The sequence below is a fragment of the Drosophila nasuta genome, chromosome 2L (assembly GCF_023558535.2).
Source record: "Drosophila nasuta strain 15112-1781.00 chromosome 2L, ASM2355853v1, whole genome shotgun sequence".
In the NCBI taxonomy this organism is placed as follows: domain Eukaryota; kingdom Metazoa; phylum Arthropoda; class Insecta; order Diptera; family Drosophilidae; genus Drosophila; species Drosophila nasuta.
This window is the reverse complement of record NC_083455.1, coordinates 24,587,112-24,613,234: the sequence shown is the minus strand read 5'-3', so window position 1 is coordinate 24,613,234 and position 26,123 is coordinate 24,587,112. Positions and strand designations below refer to the sequence as shown.

The 26,123-nt window shown below is 40.6% G+C and overlaps 8 protein-coding genes across 10 annotated transcripts in view; 5 read left to right on the top strand and 3 right to left on the bottom strand.

The window, feature by feature from the left end:
* The first annotated feature begins 280 nt into the window (after nucleotides 1–280).
* Nucleotides 281–3,510, top strand: LOC132783723 (dehydrodolichyl diphosphate synthase complex subunit nus1). 2 transcript variants are annotated; one of them, XM_060789070.1, is made up of 3 exons: nucleotides 281–434; nucleotides 487–1,133; nucleotides 2,981–3,510. In XM_060789070.1, exons 2-3 carry the CDS (start codon nucleotides 654–656, stop codon nucleotides 3,323–3,325), a joined length of 825 nt encoding a protein of 274 aa, XP_060645053.1. In that variant the 5' UTR covers nucleotides 281–434; nucleotides 487–653; the 3' UTR covers nucleotides 3,326–3,510. The 2 variants fall into 2 exon arrangements, with proteins under 2 accessions (XP_060645053.1, XP_060645054.1); XM_060789071.1 differs by having other exon boundaries at nucleotides 298–434; nucleotides 507–1,133.
* On the bottom strand, nucleotides 3,494–9,512 carry LOC132783718 (uncharacterized). 2 transcript variants are annotated; one of them, XM_060789067.1, is made up of 5 exons: nucleotides 9,354–9,512; nucleotides 8,560–8,731; nucleotides 5,143–5,362; nucleotides 4,515–5,085; nucleotides 3,494–4,455 (listed from the first exon to the last, which is right to left on the bottom strand). In XM_060789067.1, exons 2-5 carry the CDS (start codon nucleotides 8,643–8,645, stop codon nucleotides 3,695–3,697), a joined length of 1,638 nt encoding a protein of 545 aa, XP_060645050.1. In that variant the 5' UTR covers nucleotides 8,646–8,731; nucleotides 9,354–9,512; the 3' UTR covers nucleotides 3,494–3,694. The 2 variants fall into 2 exon arrangements, with proteins under 2 accessions (XP_060645050.1, XP_060645049.1); XM_060789066.1 differs by having other exon boundaries at nucleotides 9,350–9,511.
* Nucleotides 9,513–10,082: 570 nt separating this feature from the next.
* On the bottom strand, nucleotides 10,083–12,209 carry LOC132783720 (protein panoramix). Its single transcript, XM_060789068.1, has one exon. It carries the CDS (start codon nucleotides 12,069–12,071, stop codon nucleotides 10,497–10,499), a length of 1,575 nt encoding a protein of 524 aa, XP_060645051.1. The 5' UTR covers nucleotides 12,072–12,209; the 3' UTR covers nucleotides 10,083–10,496.
* Nucleotides 12,210–12,255: 46 nt separating this feature from the next.
* Nucleotides 12,256–14,235, top strand: LOC132783717 (integrator complex subunit 14). Its single transcript, XM_060789065.1, is given in 3 exon segments — nucleotides 12,256–13,248; nucleotides 13,250–13,711; nucleotides 13,713–14,235. Coding segments are annotated over 3 exon segments (1,797 nt in total). The 5' UTR covers nucleotides 12,256–12,405; the 3' UTR covers nucleotides 14,205–14,235.
* Nucleotides 14,236–14,584: 349 nt separating this feature from the next.
* Nucleotides 14,585–15,352, top strand: LOC132798470 (uncharacterized). Its single transcript, XM_060810336.1, has 2 exons — nucleotides 14,585–15,025; nucleotides 15,081–15,352. Exons 1-2 carry the CDS (start codon nucleotides 14,669–14,671, stop codon nucleotides 15,255–15,257), a joined length of 534 nt encoding a protein of 177 aa, XP_060666319.1. The 5' UTR covers nucleotides 14,585–14,668; the 3' UTR covers nucleotides 15,258–15,352.
* LOC132798467 (phospholipase A-2-activating protein) lies at nucleotides 15,257–19,035 on the bottom strand. Its single transcript, XM_060810333.1, has 5 exons — nucleotides 18,790–19,035; nucleotides 17,709–18,575; nucleotides 16,764–17,153; nucleotides 16,139–16,378; nucleotides 15,257–16,074 (listed from the first exon to the last, which is right to left on the bottom strand). Exons 1-5 carry the CDS (start codon nucleotides 18,942–18,944, stop codon nucleotides 15,363–15,365), a joined length of 2,364 nt encoding a protein of 787 aa, XP_060666316.1. The 5' UTR covers nucleotides 18,945–19,035; the 3' UTR covers nucleotides 15,257–15,362.
* A 283-nt stretch (nucleotides 19,036–19,318) lies between these two features.
* On the top strand, nucleotides 19,319–20,830 carry LOC132798468 (reticulon-4-interacting protein 1 homolog, mitochondrial). Its single transcript, XM_060810334.1, has 3 exons — nucleotides 19,319–19,941; nucleotides 20,014–20,619; nucleotides 20,681–20,830. The coding sequence occupies exons 1-3, from the start codon at nucleotides 19,570–19,572 to the stop codon at nucleotides 20,789–20,791; spliced, it is 1,089 nt and encodes a 362-aa protein (XP_060666317.1). The 5' UTR covers nucleotides 19,319–19,569; the 3' UTR covers nucleotides 20,792–20,830.
* Nucleotides 20,831–21,031: 201 nt separating this feature from the next.
* LOC132798465 (semaphorin-1A) overlaps nucleotides 21,032–26,123 on the top strand; it is a 215,056-nt gene continuing 209,964 nt past the window's right edge. The window contains exons 1-2 of the mRNA XM_060810331.1: nucleotides 21,032–21,122; nucleotides 23,175–23,975. The gene's annotated coding sequence lies outside the window, so the exon portion shown is untranslated. The remainder of the gene's footprint in view (nucleotides 21,123–23,174; nucleotides 23,976–26,123) is intronic.

The window sequence follows — 26,123 nt, the reverse complement described above, 5'->3', positions numbered from 1 at the left end:
TAAATTGGTATATTAGCTGCGCGGTGGCATATAGGCGCGTGATTTAAACAAATGTTTAGTGCAGTGGTTTACAAAAAAGTTAGATGTCGTCAAGAATATTTATTTATCAACATGGAACTGTCGTGTACCTATATTTAAAAATAAATATAAATTTCAAATGCATTCACTCAAAAAAATAATTGAAAACGATAATCTTGCATTCGCCTTTTGAAAACTACATTTGAAGCGCTTAATGTTAGCTAACAGCACATCAGTGTGGCGGCCGGTCGATAACGGTGCCAATTGTTAGAACTGCCATTCACGCCCAACGTAGAACACGTATGTTCGTGTAAATGTGCGAATGTGTGCGGCAAAAAAGATGATGAAAAATTAAAAGTTGAAAACATGTTGCTTGTCAGCCGTAGTACAAATCGAACAATTACCGCTTAACATACGTAAGTAGTTGAACACAACATAAACAATGCACTTTATCCATATCGTTTACAGGTTATGGTTGGAAACGGCAGCAGCAGCACGAGAACAAAACAAGCAACAGGAGCAGCGACGTTCGCCGGCGGCCCAACGACGTTGCGGCTAAAAGACCAATTAGAAATAGACAACAGCAGCCACATTCCATTCAGAACGAAGACAACAAGAACAGTAACAACAGCAACATGATGATGCAGTTATTGTGCCTATGGATTGGCCAACTTCTCTTGCTGCTCGTTGCAACATACGAGCTGCTGCAGCTACTGTGGCATCGATTGCAAGCTTTCGCACACAGGTCATATGACTACTGGCAATGTGATCGACGGCAGCAGAATAATCGTTTGTTGTTTGAACGCACGATTCGCGAACTGGAAAAGCTGCCAAAACATTTGGTGCTTGTGATTGGTGCCGACGAACGTTATGTTGATGCGTCGCAGTTGCAACGCATTTTCGGGTATGCCCAACTAGTTGGCATACCCTATCTGAGTGTCTACGATGCGCGTAGTGTTAAAAATGGTTATGTGGACATCGGGCGATTCTGTCAGTGGTCCAAAGACAGATTGTATTACTGGCCATCACAAAAGCAAAACAAACAACAAATACTAGAACAAAATGGCAATAATAAATGTGTTAATGCCAACGGAAGAACTATTGGCGAATTGCAGGTGAGTTCATTCAGCGGAAACAGTCTCGTCTTGATAAGCAGCAAACCCAAAAGCGTGAATCGTGTTATCAAAGTTCAAACTATAAACTGTTACAATTCATCATAATACCCGGTAGACAGTGTGGTAGAAGTTTATGTTCAGTTTGTGGCAAGCCAACTTTTAAAATTTTGTGTGTGTTCAAAAAGTTTCATGGTTTACTTAGTGTTTATTTTAGTAATTGTGACAATTAATTTTATCGAGAAATTTTCTATCAATATATTTAAAATGTATTCTGTGAGTACTTTAAATGATCTCAAAAATCGTCATTTAAAATTTATTAAGGTTTAAATTGTTCTTAAATAGTTAAATCATTCTTGTTTTGAATATAGTTTTCTTTAATGACTGATTCTCTTCAAAGATTAAACAATTTAAACATAACTGTCTTTCTGTCTGATTAATTGAATAACAAGATCTAAAAGGAGATTAAAAGAGGTTGAGATCCTAATTTCAGTAACTTTTTTTATGTTTTCTCTGAGGGGTCAACAAACGTCGTAGCTTGTTTTTGAATTTATTAACGACCTTTTGCATTCCCAAAATCCGACAAAATTTAATTGAAACCCGCATTGCTCTCGTAGTTTCTATGCGAGTGTTAAAACAACAAGAAAATGAACAATTATAAAAATTACACGTTCCAAAGAAATTTGTAGATTAGAAGATCATTAGCACATTCTTAAAAATTAAATGTTAAATACGTAGTATTTTTTTAGTGTGGAATGCGAATATTAATAAATAATAATTAATGGGATTATATAGATCCTTTATTTAATGTTTTGTTTTTATTAAATGTATTACATTTCATTGAAATTTAATAAACTCATTAATGTATATTATATTATTTTTTATAATTTAGAACATTCCATTGAAAACATTAAAACTTATTAAGCTCATTACTGTACTTATTAAATTATTGTTATAAAGCAAGCAATAATTTTTAAAGGTCACTTTCAGTTGCAGCGTTTTTAATTAGCTTTGAATACAGATGCTTAATCTTACATAATTTCACGTAATGAAAAAGTAACGCTTAACGATTGCGCTTAAGGCTAAGAGTTAAGTAGAGTGTAATAGACCCTTTACTTTAAACAAGTGGAGAAATGGTTTACTACTTTTGTTGGGATAAAAAAATATAAGGAAAGAAACATAGAAAACATAAAAGAATACTATGAGAGCACATTCTTTCAGTGCCGTTAAGTGTGATGGGGCAAACGTATCGTATCACTTAGCCGTCACACTTTAGTTAATAAAAAAGTGACGCTTAACGCTACAGTTGACTTTAATAGATTCTTTGAAAAAGTGGAAGAAAGACTACTAAGTTTGTCGAAATATAAGAAGATAAGCATAGAAAACATTAAAGAATACCATGAGAGCACATTCATGCAGTGCCGTTAAGTGTGATAAGAAAATAGTGAGTAAAAGAAAGTTGACTGTAATAGAACTTTAAGTTTAAGTGAAAAAGGGCAAACTAAGTTTGATAAAATGGAAATATAAGAAGAAAAGCACATTCGTTCAGTGCTGTTAAGCGTAATAATGAGAAAGTAACGCTTAACGCGAAAGTAAAGTTGACTATAATAGAACCTTTACTTTGAAAAAGTGGAAAAGGGTCTACTAAGTTTGTTGAAATTGAAATAGAAAAACTGAAAGTATTTTATAAATATAGAAAATGTAATAATTGCTTAACAGCAAATTCTTTAAGTGCCTTTAAGTGTGATAGGGCAAACGGGTATCGCAAAGTCAGGCAAACTCTACCTAACATATTCCCTTGTTGTACGCTTATCTTATTTACGAGTTAATTATTTTGTGTTTGTTTCCAGGTCTTTCAAATCAACGCGTTGTTGGATGGCCATGCGCTGATTGCCAAACTGTGCCGCGAACTGTACGTGAATCGTGGCACAACCGAGGTGCAGCAGCTGCTGACGAAGCGTGAGCTGCTCAGCGATAAGCTGAACGAGCGCCTCAACCAAGAGCTGGGAATCCCGGTGCCAGAACCCGAACTGGGAATTGTGTTCTCGGGAGTGACGTGCACCTTTGGCCTGTTGCCGTGGCATGCACGATTCACCGAGTTCCACACGCATCCGAGTGGGCGGCACTTTGATGCCACATGCTTTGCCCAGCTGCTGTACAAATATGCGCGCTGTGAGCAGCGTTGGGGCAAATAATCCTTAATATAAAAGAACTTCAACAACAAAAGATCCTTTAAAGCGCAATGTTCTCCCAACTACGTTCTGTTTTGTAGTTGGTTAGGTTAATACATATGTAATTTAATTTAAGTTAAGCTATAGCGAAAGCGTTAAGCTGAGAGTGAAACGAGAAACAAGATTAAAGAATTTGTTCATAAACGAAATATTTGCTGTATTTTGCCAAGGAGATTCACAAACAAAATGGATTTGTAAGTTTGTTGTTGTTAAGCATAAATATTTGAGGGTAAGTTCGATTCGCTTAGACGCTAGTGTTAGCTATTTTTATTGTATTTATATTTATATTTTATGTATTTTTTGGGTGAAGTGAACGCTCTCTCTCTCTCTCTCTCATTGCTGCACATGGCGCTTGGACAGCAGATTCACATCGGTCAGATACTGATTCTTCTGCTGCGAACCCGAGTTGCTGGGCATGCGCTCGTGTATCATCTGGAAGGAGTTGCGCAGATCCATCAACGAGTCGGCCAAACCCTTCTTGATGTTGGCAAACTCGCTGGACATCAACGACAGCTTGCCCAGCAAATAGTTGAGATTATCGTCCATATCAATCATGTGCTTCTTTGTCTCCTCCACCTTGGCACTCAGTCCCATCATCGTGGCAAACGTGCTGTTCACATAGCCATCATGGCCAGACTGCATCAACATCAACAGCTCCCGACTCTTGCCCAGCTCTCCATTCATGATCTCAATGCGATGCCAGACCTGAGTGAGCGCCGTGTCCAACTGTCCACTGATGTTGCGATTCGCCTCCTGCTGTGTGTTCACCACACTGGCATCCAGTTCAGCAAAACGTGACTTCACCAGTGTTGTCAACTCCGCCAGCTGCTGCTCGACGAGCAGACTCACCTTCTGCACAATCTGCAGTGTGCCAAACTCCACTTTGCGCTGCGTATCGAGCACCACCTCGGAATTTGTCATCATAATGCTGTTGAATTTGCCCAGCGCATCGAAGCCATCATTGAGTTTATTATGACTGGCATTGATCTGTTTATTGAACTGCTGCAGTTGACCCACATCTGTGGTCAGCTGCTTGAGTTCGCCTTGGATGTTGGCCTCTGTTTGCTGCAGCTGCTCGGTGGCCTGACGCAAAGCTGTCGAAAGGAAAGAAGTTTTAGGAATGAGAAATAAAAGTGGAGAGTTCTAATCCCACCTGCTTGCTGTGCAGACTGCGCTTCAGTTTTCAACGCTGCCAACGCATTGAGTGTCTCATTGTTCAGCTCTTGGATGTACGCCTTGTCCTGCTCATTGAGTCCCTTGGCCACCTGAGGCGCTGGCGTCGTCACGGGAACGCTTCGCAACTGCGCCACATCGCTGCTCAAGGCACCGAGACGCTCCAACAATTGCTGTTCGAATTCATCGTTCTTCGGAGGCGACACCGTGGTCACAGCAACTGCTGTGTGTTGTTGCAACTTCGCTTCGATTTGCTGCAACAATTCGTCTGTGCGTGGCATGTGTTCAAAGTTGCTTGCTGTCTGCTTGGCTGCCTCTTTGCTGCTGCTCAGCAAATCTGTCACCGAGCTCGAGAGTTTCTTCAGCTCCTCCAGCAACTGTTTGTTGATCTGCTGCTTTTCGCTCACAAAGGCATTGGGTAAAGCTGGAGCAGCTGCGACTGGAGCAACTGGCGGACGCTTGAAGCATTCGTCGTTCTCTCGCATCCATTTGAACATGTGATCGATGGCCTGATTGAATTTCTCCGACTGCGTATTGGATTTCTCCTCTTGCTGCGCATGTATATATTATATAATTTACATCTTTTATATATTCATTATTGTACTCACTGTAATCAACATTGTTTCTATTTGACTGACACGTTCGTCGAGTCGCCCAAAGATGCCGTTGATCGGCTCCATGTTCTTTTGACCCTTTTGGAGCACCTGCATCGCCTTCTTCATGATCTCAGCGGCAGCACGTTCGCGATGCTCGTGACGTTCCAGTTTATTGTCCAGCTGGTGGTACATTCGGATCAGATACTTTATCGACTCGTCGAGCTGATCATTACTGCAAGGAAGATGAAAGTTAAAAAAGTTATTCATCAAATATTTAAATCATATTCAAGGATTATTTATTTATTATTAGGCTTAGATTGTAAATTAATTTATAACCTAGCGTAAATTTACTAGCGCTGGCTGCTTTGGCCTTTGGCATAATGGATTAAAATGAACGAAAATATATCCGAAATACTTATTTTGTTCTTGATTCGGTAAAACACATTAAAATATTATAAAATATACATATTTCAATGTGTCCATGTCCATTTAAATTTAATCGAATATTTATCTTTTTTATTTTAAATATAGTAATTGGTACTTATTTTATTTTTTGTATTACAATTTACCCTTAGTAATCATGATCTGATTCTCTTCTCATTTTTTGAAAAACGTAATCCATATACATATCTACTTAAAATATTACATTTAAATATTCCATTTAAAATAAATAGAATCTTATTAACAAAAATATATAATCTACATTGAAATATTTCCTTCCAAAATTATTTATTTTAATATTTTTATTATTTAATTTGACAAGTTTAAAGGAGCTAAAAAAAAACTATACATATTTTACTTATTTTTTTAATTTTATTTTATGTGTTTAAATTCACAAGTTCTATTTTTAATAAAAGTTAAAAAAAATTAATCAAAAAACTATAATTTGCATGGTATTTTTGGTCTTTATTTATTATAAAATATTTTCACTTTAAATTAATGTTAAATTTCTATTTATTCTGCAGTTCTTAAACCAAGTGAAAGATTGTAAAATAAAATCCACTTAAAAGTGCAGGAAAAGTTAATAAATTTTTAAAATTTTCAAACAACATTTAAGGAATTTTTCGAAGATCTTTATTTTATTATTTCCTTTGATTTTTTATTTATTTTTTTTTAAATTTGATTTGAATAGGATTTTATACTTAAAAAAACTAAATATTCAATTTTGATTTACTTTATTGTTCTTAATCCAAGTGAAAATATAATAATCCACTTAAAAGTGCAGCAAAAGTTAAAAATTTCTTAAAATTTTCAAATGCATCTCAATAGTTCATTACGATATTTCTAAAGTATGTGAAATAAATTAGAATTTTCAATGATATGCTAAAAATGTATAATACTTAGACATCTGTATAATGTGCAAGAACATCTCAATGAATTGAGGGAATTAGATTAATCTCCATTAAGTATCGGGGGGCAGGGAACTGGCACTGAGAGAGAGGTAGAGGGAGGGAGAGAGTGAGAGGGAGGGAGAGACCACCACTGGCCATTTATGGCTCAGTCTATCGACAGCTCGGATCGTAGAGATCGCAGACTGAGTTAAGGGGTTGAAGAGGGACGATTAAGAGAGAGTGAGAGAGAGAGAGTGGGAGGGGAGGACTATAAATGAGTTGTTGTTAAGATCGAGATCAATTCTCGTAAACTTTGCATGGCCCACCCTGACAGCTAATAATTTTCATCGCTCATCTCTCAGGGTCAGAAACCCTTTTAGTTTATGGGGCGAGTGTTCTGTTTGTGCTGTGTGTGTGGGAAATGCATTGATGTTGATAGATATGCAGATGGAGATGGAGAGGGAGATGGAGAGGGAGATGGAGAGTTGCGCATAAACAGCGTGGCAACATATGTAGATATGTGTGTGGGTACGCCTGCTGATCTCTTCCCTTCCCCATTCCATTACGTTTTCCCATGCATCCCATCTGCATTTGGCATGAAGTGTGTGCATCCAGCTCTGGGCCAAAAATAAACAAACAAACAAACGCAGGCGGAACAGATCTCACTCTCTGTCTCTGTTTCTTTTCCTTTCTTTTGAAGGCAACAGTGATTAGTTTTGGCAGTTCTCGGGAGTTTCGGTATCGGAACTGACAGAGCGCTTAGTGCCCCCTTCACAGCAGCATATGGCAAAAGGGGAGGGGAGAGAGACGTGTCTGTGTCTAGGAGTCGGGGACTAGTTGAGTGTTGCATGTCGAGATCGCTGACGTCCTGGCGCCGCTCTCTCTCTCTCTCTCTCTGATGTTTTCCACGTTTTGCGAACATATTTCTAGTGCATTATATTTCAAAATTCGACATGGCATCTAGGAGGGGGGAAAGGCAGAACGGGGGAGAGAAATCCGAAGCAAAGTGTGAACGCTTGTTTGACATGTGTCAAAATGCGAGACTAGTCTGGGAATAGAGTGGAGAATTATCTTTGCTACATTTGCTTCACGAGTCTCGTTTTTTATAGATGCCTCATAAAAAGACGCATCCAAATAGGTCTCAAAAGTAACAAAAATCTATGGGTTCTACAACATTGTTTTTAGAATCTTTTGATGGTCTTCGAGTACTGAGTGATTTCACAGTGCATCATAAAAATAAGTATCAAAATAATCAAGCAAAGATTTCGATCAACAAACATTTAAAAGATTTATTCAAATATTTTATATTTAAAATGGAGAATTTTTGTATTTTATGATCAAAGGAATTTATTAAACGATATTCTATTATTTATATTATTCTTTCTCATTATATTCTATTAAAGTATCAAAAAAATCTTCATTATTACCTAAAGAAATGTTGAACTAAATAATTTATCAATTTAAATATATTGTTTAAAGAAAATATCATGATAATTTAAAACAAACACCTATCAATTCTTTAACTAAACGATTTTAATAATTCCAATACAAAGGTATAAAAGCCACTCATTAATTTTGTTATACTTGAGATATCTCATTTAATAAATTATAAGAAAAAAATTCAAAAACCTTTCTTATTAAAATATAGTATCAAATATATTCATGATCATTATTCTTCTGCGCTTTTTCTAAATTCATTTAAAATAATTCAAAATTGTTTCAAGAATTTCTATAATAATAATTATAGTTATCATAACATCATTATTCTTCGTTTATAAAAGTTGTTTTTCATTTAAATTGATTTATTTAATGTAAATTTTTTGTCACGATTTCAATATTTTATAATCATTATTATTCTTCTGTTCTTTTTACAAATCGATTTAAAAACTTATTTATATTTATTCTTTTTATGAAACCGGTAATATTTTATTTTATAGTTTTCCAAATTTAAATCGATTTATTTAAAGTAAATTTGTTCCACAATTTATTTACTTCATAGTTAAATTTTGTTTTACAAAAAAAGACTCTTAAACTTCACTTTTGTTTAGAAAATAAACAATGTTTAAATTCTTTCTAGTTTTTATTGTAAAGTACTTACGTGACTGGCGATGCTTCAATTTGTAGAACCAGACCAATTAGTGTTAGGAATAGCAAAGCTATAGATCGTTGGATTGTGTTTGCCATTTTGGTGCGTGCCGATCGACGTTTCCGCTGATCCTCAATTAGCGACTTCTATGCAGATTGCAATTAATTATTGAAGTGCGTGAGGTCTGAGGGGAGAGGAAACTGAATCAATTTGAGATGTAAATTGCAATGGCGCCGTTTGGAAATTAGCTTGTTAAATGATTGAATAATTTGGGTTGTTTGGTTTTTGAGAAATTGCAGCGAAATAATGTTTACAACAGGATGTTATAAACAAATGTGGAATGCAATTTATACTCGAAGATGGATGAATGATTGGAATTTATCAAACAATGTGCCAATTTTGTTCCTTGTTTGCAAAATGCCATTGTTTATAATTGTGTATATATGTATATAAAATATCTGTCTATATGCGGATATATAGATGGGAGCTGTGCAACAAAGCTAAATAACATCGCCAAATGACGCAAATCTTTCTTTTATGCATGGTAGTAAAATGCATTTTGCATTAATTGGGTCAGAAATATGCAAGGGAAATGTCTTAATGGCAAAAAATAACTGGAAATTGTATAAGCAGAATTTTAATTATTTGTTTTTGTTTTTCTTAATGGAAACAATGTCTCCTTATCGCACATTTTAATTGGGTTAAAGGTTGATAAATTGTGTGACTGCGCCTATGATAGAACATTCAATAATACTATATATTCAAACAAAATAAAAGCAAATATAAGAAATACTATACATACATACGCAGACTTAAAAGTTTATAGTTTCCCTCGCGTTCAGATTAATGAGAATCACAACTCACGAGTACCGAGAACACTTTATGGAAATGTGAAGCACTAGACAACGGTTTTACTATTTGAAGAGCGAGCAGACGTCCTCACTGCACGAGCAGCGAATGATGAATGAGTACAAGATGCTGGCGCCAGCTACGAAGCATTCTTTTCCGATTCTGATAATCGTCTTTGGTTCTGCTCTGAAGCTGATGCTGATGCTGGTTGCAGAGCGTCGATGATGAGAGCGCATCGGCAGAAAAATCATGCTCAGATGTTTCTAATTAAGTGTCATTCAAAAGAGCGCCGGCAAAACTGTGATGTGTGCAGTCCCGCATTCGAATAAGTCTGCGCAATTGAATTAAAATCCAATTTGTTTTAATACAAAACTATTCAATTCATATATATATAATACTGAGGGCAATCAATCGAAGTGGCAGCTGTCGGCGTATATGAAGTCAATTAAATTGAAATTCAAATGCATTTCACACTTTTATTAGAACTGCACTTTGCCAATATATTAATTGAAAGGCCTGCGTCATACGCTAATTCAAAAATTACACTTGGCGCCATTGGCAAAATATTATATGAAATGCAAATTAATGGTGAATGGCAACTTTAAAACATGTGTGATATCAAGGAAAAATTATTGTTCTAAGCAGTTTCAATAGCTGACAGAGTAAATAACGAAAAATTTACTATATTTACATTTAAATGCCTTTTTCATTTTTATTTTCAATGTACTTTTCAAATATATTCATGAAATTATTTTAATTTCCGCGTTGGCGCCATTTACAAATAAAATAAATGACTTGTAGTGAATGGCCAATGCGTCTGGTGGTTACCGATAACACGCAAGAACGATCATTTGCATGCAATCGGTAATCGATATTTCAAATTTGTAGCATGCAAATATTATTTGAAAAACTTTATTATAAGGCACGTACATTTATTTAAAAAATTAAATATTTATGATATGAGTTTTGAAGGTAATTTAAAGGAATAAAGGAAATATGTATTATTATAATATTATTATAAATAATGATGAAACGAAAGCTACTCCCTGAGCTCCTTTTCAAAGAGTGTAATAATGAAGTATTTTGGTAACATGTTACTACTAAACACGCGAATATAAATGGCGACTGCGCAGTTCCTTAGCTTCTGCACGTTTAGCATTCAAAGCGATTTGCAGTCCTTTAAATATCGAATCAGCCCAATATGTGGAACTAGGCATTGTGGCACACAATTCTTTTAATGCAAACACAACATTGGCATGTTGCTGCGACAAGTTTGTCTCACAGTAATCCGACTCCAGCCAAAAGATACCCTGACTCGATGACGATCCTGATGGCATTGCCTGAGTGCCAACATCTTGTGTTCGATTGCCAATATTTGGATCCGTTTGGGTTGCAAGGCTGCGAAAGAGGCCGGTGCACATGTTCTCATCCTCTTCATTGCCCTTGGATGCCTTCTCCTGCTGGCGCAGCTTTTGCAATGGCATCTTCGAATGTTGGAGCAATTGTGTTAAGCGGTTCACGCTAATGCCCGTGAGGCGGAGCAGAGCAACTGTTGCCCTTGGCAATGCCTCCAAACCCCACTTGGCTATGCTGATGTTTGGCGTGGTTGAATTGAATTGATATGACACATTGAAGTTGTTGCACAATGGTGAGGGATTCTCAAAGTTGGCTCCACACAACACTGACGAGCGGCCTGGCAGTTTCTTAATGGTGTCCACTACCAGATATTCGGTTGGCGGTGTTTCCGATCTTTCGAGAGCCAGCAATTTAAGTGTGGCTTTCACACGTTCCACAGCCAGTTGGCGCTTCTCTTTGATGCCCAATTTTGGACCCGCAGCAGTAGCAGTAGTGGCTGTGTCACCTGGCAATAGCTTCTTGATGCTGATAATTTTAAGGGATCTTTCGGAATCACGCACTGGAACATAATCCAGTTCTATGTCATCATCTTTGCTGTTGCTAGTTTTATGCGTCCGTCGCAGTTTTTTACGAGAACTGCATTCCGGGCTTGAACTGCGACGTTTCTTGTGTTTCTTCTCCTTTTTGTGCTTTCTTTTCTTTGTGGTTTCCTGCTTCGTTGGGTTCTGTTGTTTCTCAGCCTCTCTGCGCCTCAATATTTCAAGTATTTTATCATGCTCTTCGGTGAGCAACCTCATTTCTTCATCATCAGCATCAGCACTAGCATCATCGACTGCAGCATCTACTTCCGCATCGGCAACAGTCTCACTAATTTCCTCTTCAGTTTTAAGCGGCTTCAAGTCCATGTTATCCATTTCGGCTCTGCGACTTCGAATCGCATTTACTACGCCCTCCAAATCCATATCGTCCAGTTCATCCAGTAATCCACCGAAATCCATTCCTCGTGGCGGCTCATATTTGATCTTCACATCCTCAACAGCGGCTTCCTCTACATTTTCATTTGTGGTATTCGAGGTTCTTGGTGGCGTTGCATCGTCTTCATTAGGGTCAAAACGTGGACTGAACTTTTTGATCACCACTTCTTGGGTTGGCATCGCATTTTCTCCATCATCGTCGCTATTCCATCCAACACCGCCGACACAATCAGTTGGTGGATCAGGTGTCAATGGTTTTTCTCTGCGCAAAGGAGTATTCACTTGATCGTCGTCGTCATTAGCAACAGGCAACTCGCTTTTAAGTTGCACATTTAAATCGTCCATTTTTTTTATTGAGAAATTCTACCACAAATCGTTGAAGAAACTGTAATTGCTGCGAATGCGCAATTTGTTAATTAATTTTAAAATGCTGCGCTAAACAAAAATGTAGCACACCAAAGAAAGAGAGCTGTCAACTTTTTTCGATAAAATATCGCGAGGCTGAAAAAATATACCGAAGAATTTGAAAAAAGGAAACCGAGAGAGTGTGGTGGCTACCGATAACACCCACCGTTAATTTGTATGCAATCGATAAGCTTGCACCAAACAGCTGTTGCTGGCGTTTGTTTATGTTGCAGAGTCGCGCACTTAGTTTGTGTTATTGTTTTTCTTCGTTAAAATGCCGACAATTATTGCATTAGATGCATCGCTATCGATGCTGCGTCCTGTGCCCGGACGCAATGAGCACACCTATCAATCGCTCGCCCTAAAGGGCATACAACATCTGCTGGACAACTTGACGGCAGCCGGAAAATTGGAGCACTTGGCTTTGGTTGCCTACAGCACAGTTTGCGAGCTAAAAGTGGATTTTACAAGGGATTACGATCAGATACGACAGGCCATTAAGAAAATCGAACCCATGGACAAGGCATGTTTGCTGACAATGCTCAAGACAAGCGTCAGCTTGATGGCCACTTGGGGCACCCAGAATCTGTTGCAACTTGTGGTGTTCACGGATTGTGGCGCCGGCTTTGGCAGCACCTCAATTGCTGGCTTCCTGGAGAATTATGCGAACAAGTCAGCGGCAGAAACGGAATTCGCTTGGCTCAAAACTTTGGCACACTATCAACTCAATTTTATTTGCTTGGGCGTGCATGGAGATTTGCATTTTACACGCGGCGTAGCATTGCATCAACAGCTGCTGGACAATGCCGGGCTCAAAGGACAACTGTTTATGCCCAAGCCACTGAAAACGGCCACAGAGAATGGAGACGCTAACAGCGGTGTTAGCCACAAAAGCGAATTGGGACGCACAGCCTTGTTTGAGCTGATCGAGAGGCTCTGCGAGAGCAGCTACACGGCCACAGAGGTGACGCTGAAGTGTGGTCATTACTTTCGTCTGGAGAGTCAGGTGCTTCTCTGGCCACCGCCCAAGCCATACGAGCAGCCAGCGCTTTATGGTGGCGAATCGACGATGCGGCACATTGAACAACGCATCGATGTCTGCGGTTTCCTGGCATTGGGGGGACATTGGTTCACCGGCCACGTTCAGTCGACACTGGGTGTTGGCGAAGGTGGAGCGCGAGAAGCCGCCAGGCAGACGCTCGGGCATCTTAACAGCAGCTGCCAAGTCACCTAAGCTTACCTTAGATACTGGCAATAATCCAAACTTTGAGCTTGAGAAGCTGGAGCAGGATATACGGGAGTTTTACACCAAGGAGCCATCCAAGGAGGCGGCCGAGGAGAGCGGCGACGATGCTGATGTGGTGGTTGTGAAGCCCCAGCAGACGCCCGCACAGCAGGAGCAGCAAAAGGATACGCTGTGTGTGCTATTGCATGGCGCCTTAAAACTGGAGAGCATGGCTGCTTTGGTGCTGCTGGGCGAGAAGTGGTTTGGCTTTATGTATGCGTATAACGATGTCAAAAAGAAATCCAATTTCGTGCTAAACATTCTGCCACCTGGCTCGCATGTTATACCCTGGCTGGGGGGATCTAGAGCTGCTGGGATTCCCTGAGGATTTGGCGCCAGGCGAGACGGCGAGTTTTCCGGTGCGCGCCGAGCGTCGTTCGTATTCGCAGAGCAGTGTGGTGTGGATACGACAGGCGAGTCTGCAGTCGGATGTGCAGAAGGTGCTGCGACATGCCAAGAAGATGCCCGACAAGACACAACATTTCTACAAGGAATTGAATCGTATTCGACGTGCGGCGCTGGCTTTGGGTTTTGTGGAGCTGCTGGAGGCGTTGGCGCTGCTGCTGGAGAAGGAGTGTGCGCAGTTGACGTTGAATGGCAGCGTGAGCAGCGAGTGCACGTTGCAGCTGCAACATGCAGCCACCGAGCTGCGCAAGACATCGAATCGTGACATCAAGTCAACGATTGTGCCGCTCCAGAAGGCAGCAACAGCAGCGGCAGTGGAGGGCAGCACAGCGACGGCGGCGACGCCAGCAGCAGCAGCTCCAGCGGGGTATCTCTACAATTGATTAATTATTATACATACATACATATTTTTAAAATGCATTAAATAAGTTTTCAAAGTAGAGCAACTGGTTTTACATTTAACGGCTAAAGTGCAATACAATTGCAGTTTTGCAACACTAAATCGGCAGTTATCGATATCGAACGGTTGGAAGAGATTGATGCAGTCAACAGTAATTAATGTCAGTAAATTACATTAAATAATTTATTCAATTTAATCGAACTATTTTATTTAATGAATGCTCAATATATTTTTAAATAAATTAATTATTTATAAGCAACTGCTTAATATTTCCAAAACGGTCGATAATTCGCAACACTGAAGTCATTATCGATAACGACAGTAACAGCTGCTTTTATCGCGTTGGAGTTCTTGTTATCGCACATTAACGGCTGTGTCAGCGATTAATCATCGAGCAATTGTTATTGTTATTGCTAAAGATTTATCAAGCGCAAAGAAAAATAAACAATGGGCGGCCCGGAATTACCGACAGATCCAGGAGATGAACAACAGTTTGTGGCACCTGCCATAGAGCATCCACATGTGGGAGAAGCGAGCGAAGACAGCGATGGCTCCGATGCCTACGATGGCTATCAGCCGCTGGCCACGGATCTGGAAGATGCGGGCGCAGCACCAGAAACACTTGCGGACGACGCAGAAGACGTTGCTGATGAGGATATTGATCTAATGACAGCAGAGGTGACACACGGCGATCCCAATATGCCGCCCATTGAAAGTGCGGATGCGGAAATTGAACGTCAGGTGTGGAACGAGCCAAGACCACAGGAACTGCAGCTGGAGCTAGACAAGACACGCACGGAGCAGGTGAGGAAGTTTGAAGAGAAGGTAGCAGCTAGTGTTTAATATGGGTTCCATGCAGATACTGAAGGCCATGTCGAAGATAACGCTGCCCAACATCACAGTTCCCGATTGGGCCAAAGGCGTGCCCGAGGAACGGTGGAAGCACGAGCTGCTGGAGCGCATACAAACGCGCCAGCAGACGACAGCACCAGAGGCAACCACAAGCGAATCGAATAAGGCAAACACAAGCCAATAGACTAAGCAATGATATATTTATTTTTAAGATCCACAACGCGGTGCACTCCACAAAAAATACTTTCCCAAATAAACGTGTATGTTGTAAAGTTTAAACGTGGGCAACTCAAAAGGCAGCGAGCAGCGCCTGTCCCAGCACATTCACCTTGGCAAAGTTCTCGTCCTGCGGCGTATTTGTAAGCTCACGCAATTTATCCATCACACTGTCCACGGAGACCACTTGGGCGATGGTTTCCTGGCCACAAGCGGTTGTGGTGAGATTGCCAATGGCCTGCATGGCACGGTACCACGCCTCCAGATCCTTGGCCCACTTGAGCAGCTCCAGCACACCGCTGGTGACCGAGTGACACACCTCCGAGCTGGCCACGCTCTGTGTCTGCGCAATGGTCACATTCAAATAGAACGTTGCAATGGCGATCTGCAGATTTGGGCTGCCAGCGCGTATCCCAGCCACAAGTTCCACCAGCTGTGGCAGCTGCGCCTGAATTTGCTGTCTGCCCGCCGCATGAGTCAAAGCATTGGCTAGACACCGACAGACCATCAACTGATTGGCTGCTGCACCATTCAACTGCGGCACAATGTGACTCAAAATGTTGTGACTGTTCTGCAGCAGACTAAAGACGGCCTCGTGACGCACGGCCAGGCGGAGTATATCGAGCACCGGGAAGAGCATGCCCGCTGGCCACTTGAGCAACAGCATCAGTGCTTCCAAAGTGGTTGGATCCAGCGCAAGAGATTTGTCCGTCAAGCGAATAACAGCTTGCAGCAGCTCATCGCCCACTTTGCCCTCGGTGCTAGTTAGTTTGTTATTGAATTCTCTGCAAGATTGCATTGGATGAGATTAGAAATACTTTTGTGAATATGCCAGTGTAATACTCTTACTTCATCTTGTCGAGCACTTTGCCGGCATCACAAGTGTCGAAAGTGCGATAGCTGCTCACAGGGAAATGTTTATCACTGCCGCGCACAAAGTTCACGTCCACATTCGAGGATTGCTTGCTTGCGGCCGTCGAGTAGCTGGATCCGCCAGTGAAGGGATCCATGTTGCCTCCGCCTTGAACATTGCTCTGGCTGGAGCCGGGCACATAGCGTGCGCCGCCAGTGAAAGGATCCTGATAGCCACTGCAAAAAAGGAGAAAGCATTATTAAAGGATATAATTGACAAATTGTATATTAACTTCTTAAAACAAAAATGAAATTAAATAACAGTTTTTAGAATATAATTTCGTTAATTGTTAGTCCAATATTATTTGCTTTAAATTACAGTACGATCTCAAATATCAAATTAATTGCTTAGAATGAGAGTTTAGCATATGAAATCTATATCTCAAAAAGTTCCTTCTTAGACACATTCTTAGAGACCCTTTCACTTTTGAAGAAAGTAAATAGGGTCTCTAAGAATGTGACTAAAAACCGAATGAACTCTTTGAAATATAGTTCTCATATGGTAAAGTCTGACTGTCCTTTTCACATTCCTCAAAAGTGAACGGGTCTAAAACTATCTTACCTATTGGCTTGACTTGTTACTGTCGCGCCTCCCTTTGAGTTCTTCACTATAAAGTTTGCCACCTGATCGAGATAGGCCTGCGGCAGATTGTGGCGATGTATGAACGACTGAGCTGCTTGCCAGGGATCCTCGCCCCGGTTGTAAGGCAATTTGATGGGCGGCTCCGTGTCGGAGATATCCACATTGAACACAAAATCATACTCCTTGCCATCGTGCAGCTTCTTTCCGGAGTTACTTTGAGTGCCGCCCGTGGCGCCAGTGACATCGCCCACCAGATTCCATTTGCCCAGTTCCCAGCTGTAGCACTTGACACTGCCATCCGTTTCACGGACCATTTTTGTTTGGCCTTCGCGTGTGCCATTTGTGAGCAAAGCTTCAGGACCAGGTAAACTGCAAGAAAAATCAAAGATTAATAGAGATTTTTTATCAATTTAACGAAGAGACTCAATAGCGAATGATGTAAGTATTTTAAAGAAGGCTACAATCAAGTATTGACTGTAATAGACCCTTTTTTTTGATGCTGATTTATGAAATCGGAGAATTTAAAGGAAAGCTACATCTAAGTATTGACTATTATAGACCCTTTTCTTGATGCTTATTTAGAGTATATTTAATTTATGGAATCGGAATTTAAAGCAGAGACACAATAAAATACTTTAGCACTTTAAAGAAAGCTACAATCAAGTATTGACTGTAATAGACCCTTTTCTTAACGCTGATTTAGAGTATATACAATTTATAGAACCGGAGAATTCAAAGAGGTCAAATAGTGAATGATTTAAGTATAATATTCAAAAATAAATACAATCAAGTATTGACTATAATATACTCTTTTCTTAACGCTGATTTAGAGTACATACAATTTATGGACTCGAAGATATCTTCTTCATAAAATTTAAAGAAACCTTTTCACATATTTAGAAGTGTCTAAAAAGTGTAGCTTACTCAGTCTTCTTGACGCCACCGATTTCCTCGTTGAGCTGCGACTTGTGCGTCGCCACCGCCATCTCAAAGGACTGAACCAGCTGCTGCTTGCCCTGTCGTGCAGGATCCTGACTAAAGACGCGCACAACGCCATCGCTGCAGCCGGTGACAATGTCGCCATTGGCCAAACAAGCCACCGACCACACCGAGATTGCTGGATGCAGAAGCGGAGCACCGAGTTCCTTTCCCGTTGACACATTCCACATGCGCAAGGTGCTGTCCTCGCCACAGGACAAAACGATTTGTTCGCCCAGCTGCTGGTTGCGTGCCATGGCATAAATATAGTTGGTGTGTCCGCTCAGCTCGCGCACACATTCGCCATCCTCGTTCCAGTAGCGCAGCACAGCATCGTTGCCACAGGACAACAGGGAATTCGAAGGCAACGGGATCAGGCCACGCACACAATCCGTGTGTCCTTTGAGCAGTCGCAACTTCTCGCCCTGTGCGTTCCAATAGTAGATGCATTTGTCGGCTCCACCAGTGACGTATTTCTGTTGCTCCTGCAACGTGGCCACGGCCCAAACAGCTGCCTCGTGTCCTTGCAACGCAATGTGCGTCACGTCGCCAGTTTCACTGATCAACCAGACGCGTGCAGTTTTATCCCAGCTGCCGCTGATTAAGCTGCGCGGCTTTAATCCACCGGCCAAGGCGCAAACCGTCGATTCGTGTCCTTTAAGCGTGAGGAGAGGCACGAAAGCATCCTGTTGATAGATGCAAATGGTGGCATCGTTGCTCGAGGTGCAAATCCATTGCTCCTGTGGCAAGTAGCAGACGCTTGCTATGAAATTCTTGTGATCCTTGAGCGTGACGCTCTCAATGTATTCGTTGCTGTAACGAGCGAGTATTTATCAGTTACAAATTGCAAGATTCTGTGCAAAGGTTTTGTTTATGCAAATTGAGTAAATATCAATTTCTGAAATCTATATAATTAAAGAATATGTTAGTCACTTGTTCTTTAATCAGTCGCCGACATCTGTGTTTTTCTTTCTTTGTTACTATTTGTTGTCGTTGTTGTTGTTATTGTTGCTGTTGTTCTACGCACCCAATTGGCTTCCAGATTTTGGTGGTTTTGTCGCGCGAGCCGCTTAGCAACATTTGTCCCTCATTTGTTTTGCCGCCCACCGCCACAGCACGCACATCGAGACTGTGTCCAAGCAGCTCGCAGCTTAATTTATATTTATCTAGTGTTGGCTCCATTTTCAATTTACTTATTTCACTGACTTTGCACAAATTTTTCTGCACCGGCGTCGGCAAAAATTGAAATAGTGTTTGTGAGTGTGTGTGTGTGTGTGCAGTGTGACCGATATGTGCAACTGCCATTTGTTATCGGCGAATATACCGTAAATACGTTATATACCTTCGCCTGGTTACACTTTGTTAGCGAAACAATGTTTATTTTGCAAATGAGCCAAGTAGATGAGCAAGATGTATGCACTAGAACAGACAATTATATTCGTATTTATTATTTCTGCACAAAGCAAGCTAGCAAAAGTGTACTTTCTTTCGTTTTCAACATACCGTTTGTATTACGTTGTTGCCGTTACGTTGCGCGCAACCTGAGTATCGATAACGAACAGTGTTATCGAAGCTTTACGTTGCGCAAGTTAGTTTTGTAAACACGACAGCTGATTTTTTATTTTCGGCGCTGCAGTTTAAGTTATTTAATTAAAATAAGTGATAATGCTGTCGTCTGGCACTCCGTTGAGGGTGGCGGCAACGCGTCTGGCAGCTCAGCTCAGTCGCAGCTATGCCGCCGTAGCTGAAACGCAACAGGCGACGCCGCCTGCGCCCCCCCTCGCCACCTAAACGTAACGTTAACAAAATGGGAGGATGGCAATTTCATAGCTATGGCGATATTGATGAACTGCAGTATTCCGATAAACTAAAGCTGCCCCAAATACGCAGCTCCGACGAGTGCTTGGTGCGTGTTCGTACCACAGCCGTCAATCCCATTGATTTGGCCATGTTGCGAGGTTACGGCGCCACCTTGTTGAACACAGTGCGCTGCAAACCCGGCGATTCCATCGAGTTCCCCTTGACACTAGGTCGCGAATTTTGCGGTGAACTGGTTCAGAAGGGAATGGGCGTGGCAGGCAATAAACAACTGCAGCTAGGCAGCCGAGTGTGGGGCGTTGTGCCCATCTCCAACACAGCCGGAGCTCATGCTCAATACGTTGTAGTGCCTCAATCCTGTGTGAGTAACAATTGTATACGGGTTGTGTCTGGACTTGGTGACTATTTATTATTCTTACTTATTCTTCTCTAGCTTGCTCCCGCTCCCAAGGAACTTGATGATAATGAGGCTGCCAGCGTGCTTTATGCCGGCTTAACCGCCTGGTCGGGTCTCTATGTAAGTGGCTTCCTTGGAGGACCATGTGGCGCCACGACAGCAGCTGGTGGAGGGGCAAACAAACGCGTGCTCGTCTTGGGCGGATCAGGAGGCGTCGGTTCGTTGGCTATTCAAATGCTGCACGCTCAAGGCGTTCAGGTGCTGGCCACATGCAGTGAGAATGCCGTTGAAATGGTTCGTTGCCTGGGAGCTGATATTGTGGTGGATTACACAAATCCCGCCCAGATGGAACAGCTTTCGACCTATGCCCCATATGATATTGTGCTGGATTGTGCGGGACAAGGTGGCCAGCAGGCTTCGGAACTCAAGTTCGACTTTAGGCAGTATATCACCTTCTCGTCGCCCATGTTGGCCAACATTGATAAGCAGGGCATCTGCTTGGGTGCCTTGCAAAACATCTCCGATCTGCTGCAGACAAATGTGCGGGCAGCAACGCAACGAGAAGGATTGGTCAAGTGGGGTTATTTCTACCCAGCGGCACATGGCATTGAGTTCTTGCAACGCCTCGTTGAGCGGCGTAAGGTAAGTTAATTTTCAACAAGTCTCTAAAATCACATGTAAACCGAAAACATTTAAATTTTAGTTAATGCCACAAATCGACAGCAGCTTTGATTTTGCGGAACTGCCAAAAGCATTCGAGCGCATGAAGCAGGGACACTTGCGTGGGAAGGTCGTGGTGCAGCTGAAAGACTGAATTACTTGTTGTTAATTAATAAAAATTTAATTGCTTAAAAGAAAAATCCAGTTTTAAATTTAACTTTTCAACAGTGGCGCAACAGCTTTTCAAATAAGTGCGCCATTGCACAGTATGAGATGTTACCAGCTGCATGTGCAGTGCCTTGTATTTTGGTATATTGCTGTCTTTTTGGAAAATTTGACTCGCGGTCACACTTCAGCTCAGGTGTTTCCAATAAGAAATGAGTTTTTTTTTAAAAGTGCGGTTCGTCGGGTTTTCAGTCGCGTAAATTTGCGTTAAAAAGTGTTCTTAATTAACGAAAAATGTGCAAACGGAGTGCCCAAGATGTGTAAGTTGCAAAGTGTGCTAAAAATTCGTTGAAAAAAGATGCGAAAACGTTTAAATAACTCTCTAGCAAAAATTGCAAACATTTGTGCATCGCATTTTTTTGTCTGCTTTGCGCTTTTTTTTTGCGCCTTCCAATGTGTGCAACACAGTAGAAAGTTACAAATAACGAATGACAAAAGCGCATTGCTGTGAATTTTGCATGTTATTAAACAATATTGTAAATTATAAATAAACCAATACACATGCACCGCCGGCAAAAACAGAGAGCGGCGTCAATTGAGCAAGTGCAAACATGTCAAAAGAGCGCCAAAAAAGAGCAAAGAGCCCGAGTTCATGGTGCTAGAGTTGTCAGCTGTGTTTTTCAAAACGACTTATTGGGCAGCCAATGCAATAGGCTATTTGTTTTCATTGAAATATTTTTTAATTAATCTATGCAATCTGAGATACTGAGTAAAAACAATTTGTTGAATTATTTGTCAATAACAAATTCGTGCTCTTTGAAAGTGGCTTTGGCGCACACTCGCCCGCCCCAAAAGAGCGGTTGAAACGGAGCGGCAATGAAACGCTTCTTCCTTTGGAGAGAGCGCGAGAAACAATAACAAATGTGACTGCGCAAAGTGCAGCAACATGTGTCTAAACATGCGAGCTATCAGTTGAGGGGTTGATAGCACTTTTCAAGGCAAAAATGTGCTCTCTCTCGCTCTCTGGTCTGAATGTTTGGCAACATTGTGTCTAAACATGCAGACAAGCATTGAACGTTGTCCGTTTGGTGCTTCAGCAAATTGAACTCCAGCCTGAGAGTTGAGTTGTTGTTACGTCGTCGAGAGAGTCGCGTGTGTTCATGTTTTTTGGTCGTCGTCGCGTGTCGCGTTTCTGATGTTGCCACGGGCTTTTGTCTCTGGTTCGCCGCCGCCGCCGCAATGCAGCAGTTTAGCAACTGACTGACTGACTGACAGCAGAGATAAACAACAACAACAACAACAACGACTACAAGAAGAAGAATCAAGAATTTCTCGCCGCTTAAGTGTGTGAAAAGTGCGTGTTGTGTTCTTTAAATCGTTGCCATCAATTTGCCTTTAACTTGTAAATCTTATGTCGCTTTTGTGTGTGCGGGTGTGTGTATGTGTGTGCGTGTGTGTGCGGGTGCGCTGCTAAACAATAATAATCATAATAAAGCAATCAATTGGCACGTAAATTGCCTTAAATTAGCATAAAAATAAAAATACTGCAGCGGCAATAAAACGGCAACAAAAATAATGCAAACATTTTTTGGGCAATTTTTCCAGATATTTTTCATTGATTTTTCTACTGGCGCGCCACACACACACACACGCATACAAACACCCGTACATTCATTCACCTAACTCCCTCCAGCGTGTGAACGAGAGAGTAGAGCAAGTAGTGGGGAGGAGGTGGCAGAGCAAATAAGAGAGACAGAGAGAGCGAACGTTGCCATGCCGCCTTGTGTTTTGTGCACATTTCGGCAATGGAACACTGTACGTGTATGTGTGTGTGTGTGTGTGTTGTGTGGCTTATCCTTTTTTATATCGCATTTTGTTTATTTTCAAGTGCCTGTTTCCATTTTGTTGCGCACATTTTGTGCTGTCCATTCGTTTCGCTGCATTTCATTCTCGCCGCGTTTCAACACAATAGAACAGTCAAATACGTGTGTGTTTGTGTGTGTGTGTTTGTGTCGGCAGCTGCCCTATGTAAATTTCTTGCGCTCTCAATCGCTCTCTCGCTGCTGCGCTGCTCTGTGTTCTCTCTTGGCTGGAGTTTTTTTTGTTACCCCCCTCAGTGTGTGTATTTCGGGCTCTGCTTTGCTCGCCCATTCGCATCGTAGCTCTGGCGCCGCTGTTCAAACTGGCGCCGCTGCTTGCGCTCTCTCTGGCTCTCTTTTGCTCGCTGTGACTGCGCTGAGCTGCAGTCGTTGTCCTTTGGCCGTGCGTTGCGCGTTGCCAACTGAAATTTGCCGTGTGTGTGTTGTGAAAAAATAAAATTTGCCACTGCTGTTGTCTTAATCAAATGTATGTTTTATATATTTCATCCACAGTGTTCTGCAGCAGAGCCAAGACGGCTAATTAATGCACAAAGCTGTTTAACAACAATAATAACAACAACTACAATTGCAGAGATCTAATAAAAATCGTCGTCATGAATCGCCGCAATTTGCATTGAGAAAGTGTTGCATACTTTTCGCGTTTCGCGTTCGCGTGTGTCTCAGTTATATATTTTTGTGTGTTTCCGATTCCGTCTCCCACATAATTCGCGTTAATCATTCGCTCTCCAACCATCATAATATATAATAAATCTCCGTGTGCGTGTCGTCTGTGTCTGTGTGTTTGTGTATATTTTATGCTGCTCTGCTGTACATATGTACAATATTAATCGTCATCGTCTTCATCGTCATCATCGTCATCGTTATTGTTGCTGTTGTTGTTGTTATTTGCTCGGCATTTCGTATCAAATATAAAAATATAAATCATTTGTGTTCTTCGGTGTTGTCTCGTGTCAGTGTCTATAATTTGTTCAAATACGACAAGCGATCAAGCGCTAAACCCAAGCGGAAGACCAAAAAAAAAAAAGCAACAACAACCATCATCAGCAACAACAACAACACTTTTCCAAAGATATGGCAAATATTTTACAATTGTGCGCTCATCGATTTGCATCTCAAGCATCAACAACACAAAAACAAGTTGCAGCTGGAAACGCCTAGCAGCCTGAAATTTGTGGCAAACATTGTGTGATTCCCCCCCCAAAACAAACAAAACAAAACAAAGCAAAAAAAAAAACACCCAGTGGGAATTTGTCAACACACAAGGCTATCAACGTTTGTTGGACTTTTAAAAAGGTGAGCGTGAAAAACTTTTTCCAAATTTATTTATTTTTTTATGAATTGGGCGACAGCATTTAATTTTCTTTAGTGTTCAATTAAAGCTGCTATAGAAAGTTGTGAACTTATAGTACAGTGAATATGTGAAAACCTTTTAGTATTTAATTTTTTTCCAAAAGGTTAGATATAATAAAAATTAATACTAATACTACTTCAGCTTTTTTAGTATTTTATTCCTTATAAAATAACATTGTTTTAGAAGTCTTAGAATCAAATTTTTATTTTATTGTTGATGAAAGAAAGTATGAAGTTTTTTATACAGTTGTTTGAAAGACTCAAAAAATAATGGATTACATTTAAAAAGCTGTTAAGAAATATGTTACGGATACTTCTGAAGTTTTCATGACAGAATTATTTAACATTTATTTTTGATATCTAAATTTGTCTGCAAGTTTCCTCAGATTTATTCAAAATTGTTTTCGATTTTTTATATATTAATGAAGTTTTTTGATATCTAAATTTAGTTTCCTCATATTTGTTCAACTTCGAGTTTTTATATTAATGAGGTTTTTTGATATCTAAATGTTCCTGAAGGTTTCCTCATTTACTATTTTATTGTTTTCAAAAGATTCACTTGCTTTCCTTTAGAATATTAACAGGGGTTCTTTCAAAATAGACATGATATTATAGATAAGAAAATTGGCTGTCCATCACTTCTCAGATCTTATCTGTTTCTTACACAAACTGCATAATCAATAACCACAATGGATTAACATAACAACACAAAGGGAATTTCGAAAAAGAAAAGACAGAGAACAGAAGAGAAAGAAAGAACGAAATAGAAGCTAATCATTTACATCTCTTCAGTTAATGCTCACGAGCCGCTTAGGTCCATTAACAGATTAGGCACATCAGAAATGATGACAATAAGCGTTTGTCAAACTACAAGATACACATTTTGGTATCTAATGGAATGCATTTGCATATATTGGACTGTGAAATCGGTTAACTTAATTTAGACATAAATGCAATCAAAAAGCAACTAAATAGATGTTGAATGAAACTAAAGCTAAAGATACACGTTGCTTGGGGTCGCTGTTGAAGTGCCTTGTGCACTGAACACACAACTCGAGATACAGATACAGATACATGGCTGCCTTCTAGTTTTATCTGCATCTTTTCTAAATGGCTTTGCGGGCGGCATTTGCTTTTGCTTTTGTTTTTGTTGTTGGCCCCGAAATGTGCGGGCAGCATGTTGTTTGTTTACATTTCAAATGGAAATTGTTCTGCTATCTGATATCTGTGTTCGCCTCTGAGGATGTATCTGCAAAATGCATTTCGCTCTCTTTCTCTCTCTAATGAGACAAAATGCCATTGTGCATATCGTGTGACAGTAGGCAAATATCGAAGACGACTTCTCAGTGCCATTATCCAGCTCGGTGTCTGTGTTTTTCGGCAAAAGGACACAACGTGCCGCAAATAAAGATTCTCTGTCTCTCTCTCTCTCTCTTTCTCTCTCTTTATCTCTCTGCTGTTGAACGCATTAGCGTTTGACACAAGACGCACAAGCAAAAAACACACATGAGACAATCAGCAGGACGTCAGAGAGAAAGAGCCATAGAACACGTCACGTCCAACGCTTCACATTTGAAATTCCAATATCCTGAATATCCTCGGTCTGCTGCACAGTGGCCACACATGGGCGACGTTGTTAAATTAATGAGGCTTCGCTCTAAATGCATTTAAGTATGTTTGCACACGATTAAAAATATCCCTCGAAATAAATACAGCACAGGAATACAGGAATTTATTTTTCACTTTATTTTCATCTCGCATTTTCTTGGTGCTTTCAATTTCAAAAGCCTGTCGCCTCATTAGGTTTTTTTTTATATTACGTTTGTGCGTTCTTCTTTTTCTTCTTCAACATAATGTGATATGAACTGCTCTTGTAAGATGTGTTTAATCAGCTTGAAATTTCTGAGAATATTGTTTTGTAAATACATACGTTCGCTTGGCTGATAAAATGATGTAGAAAAAGTATCTTTATACCTACAAATGGAAAAAACGCCTACTTGCTACGGGTCGCAGTTGCTTTCGTTGACAATCTTGTATATTTTGCACGATATAGTATATTTTGAGGGTAGTAGTATATCAAGATACCAAATA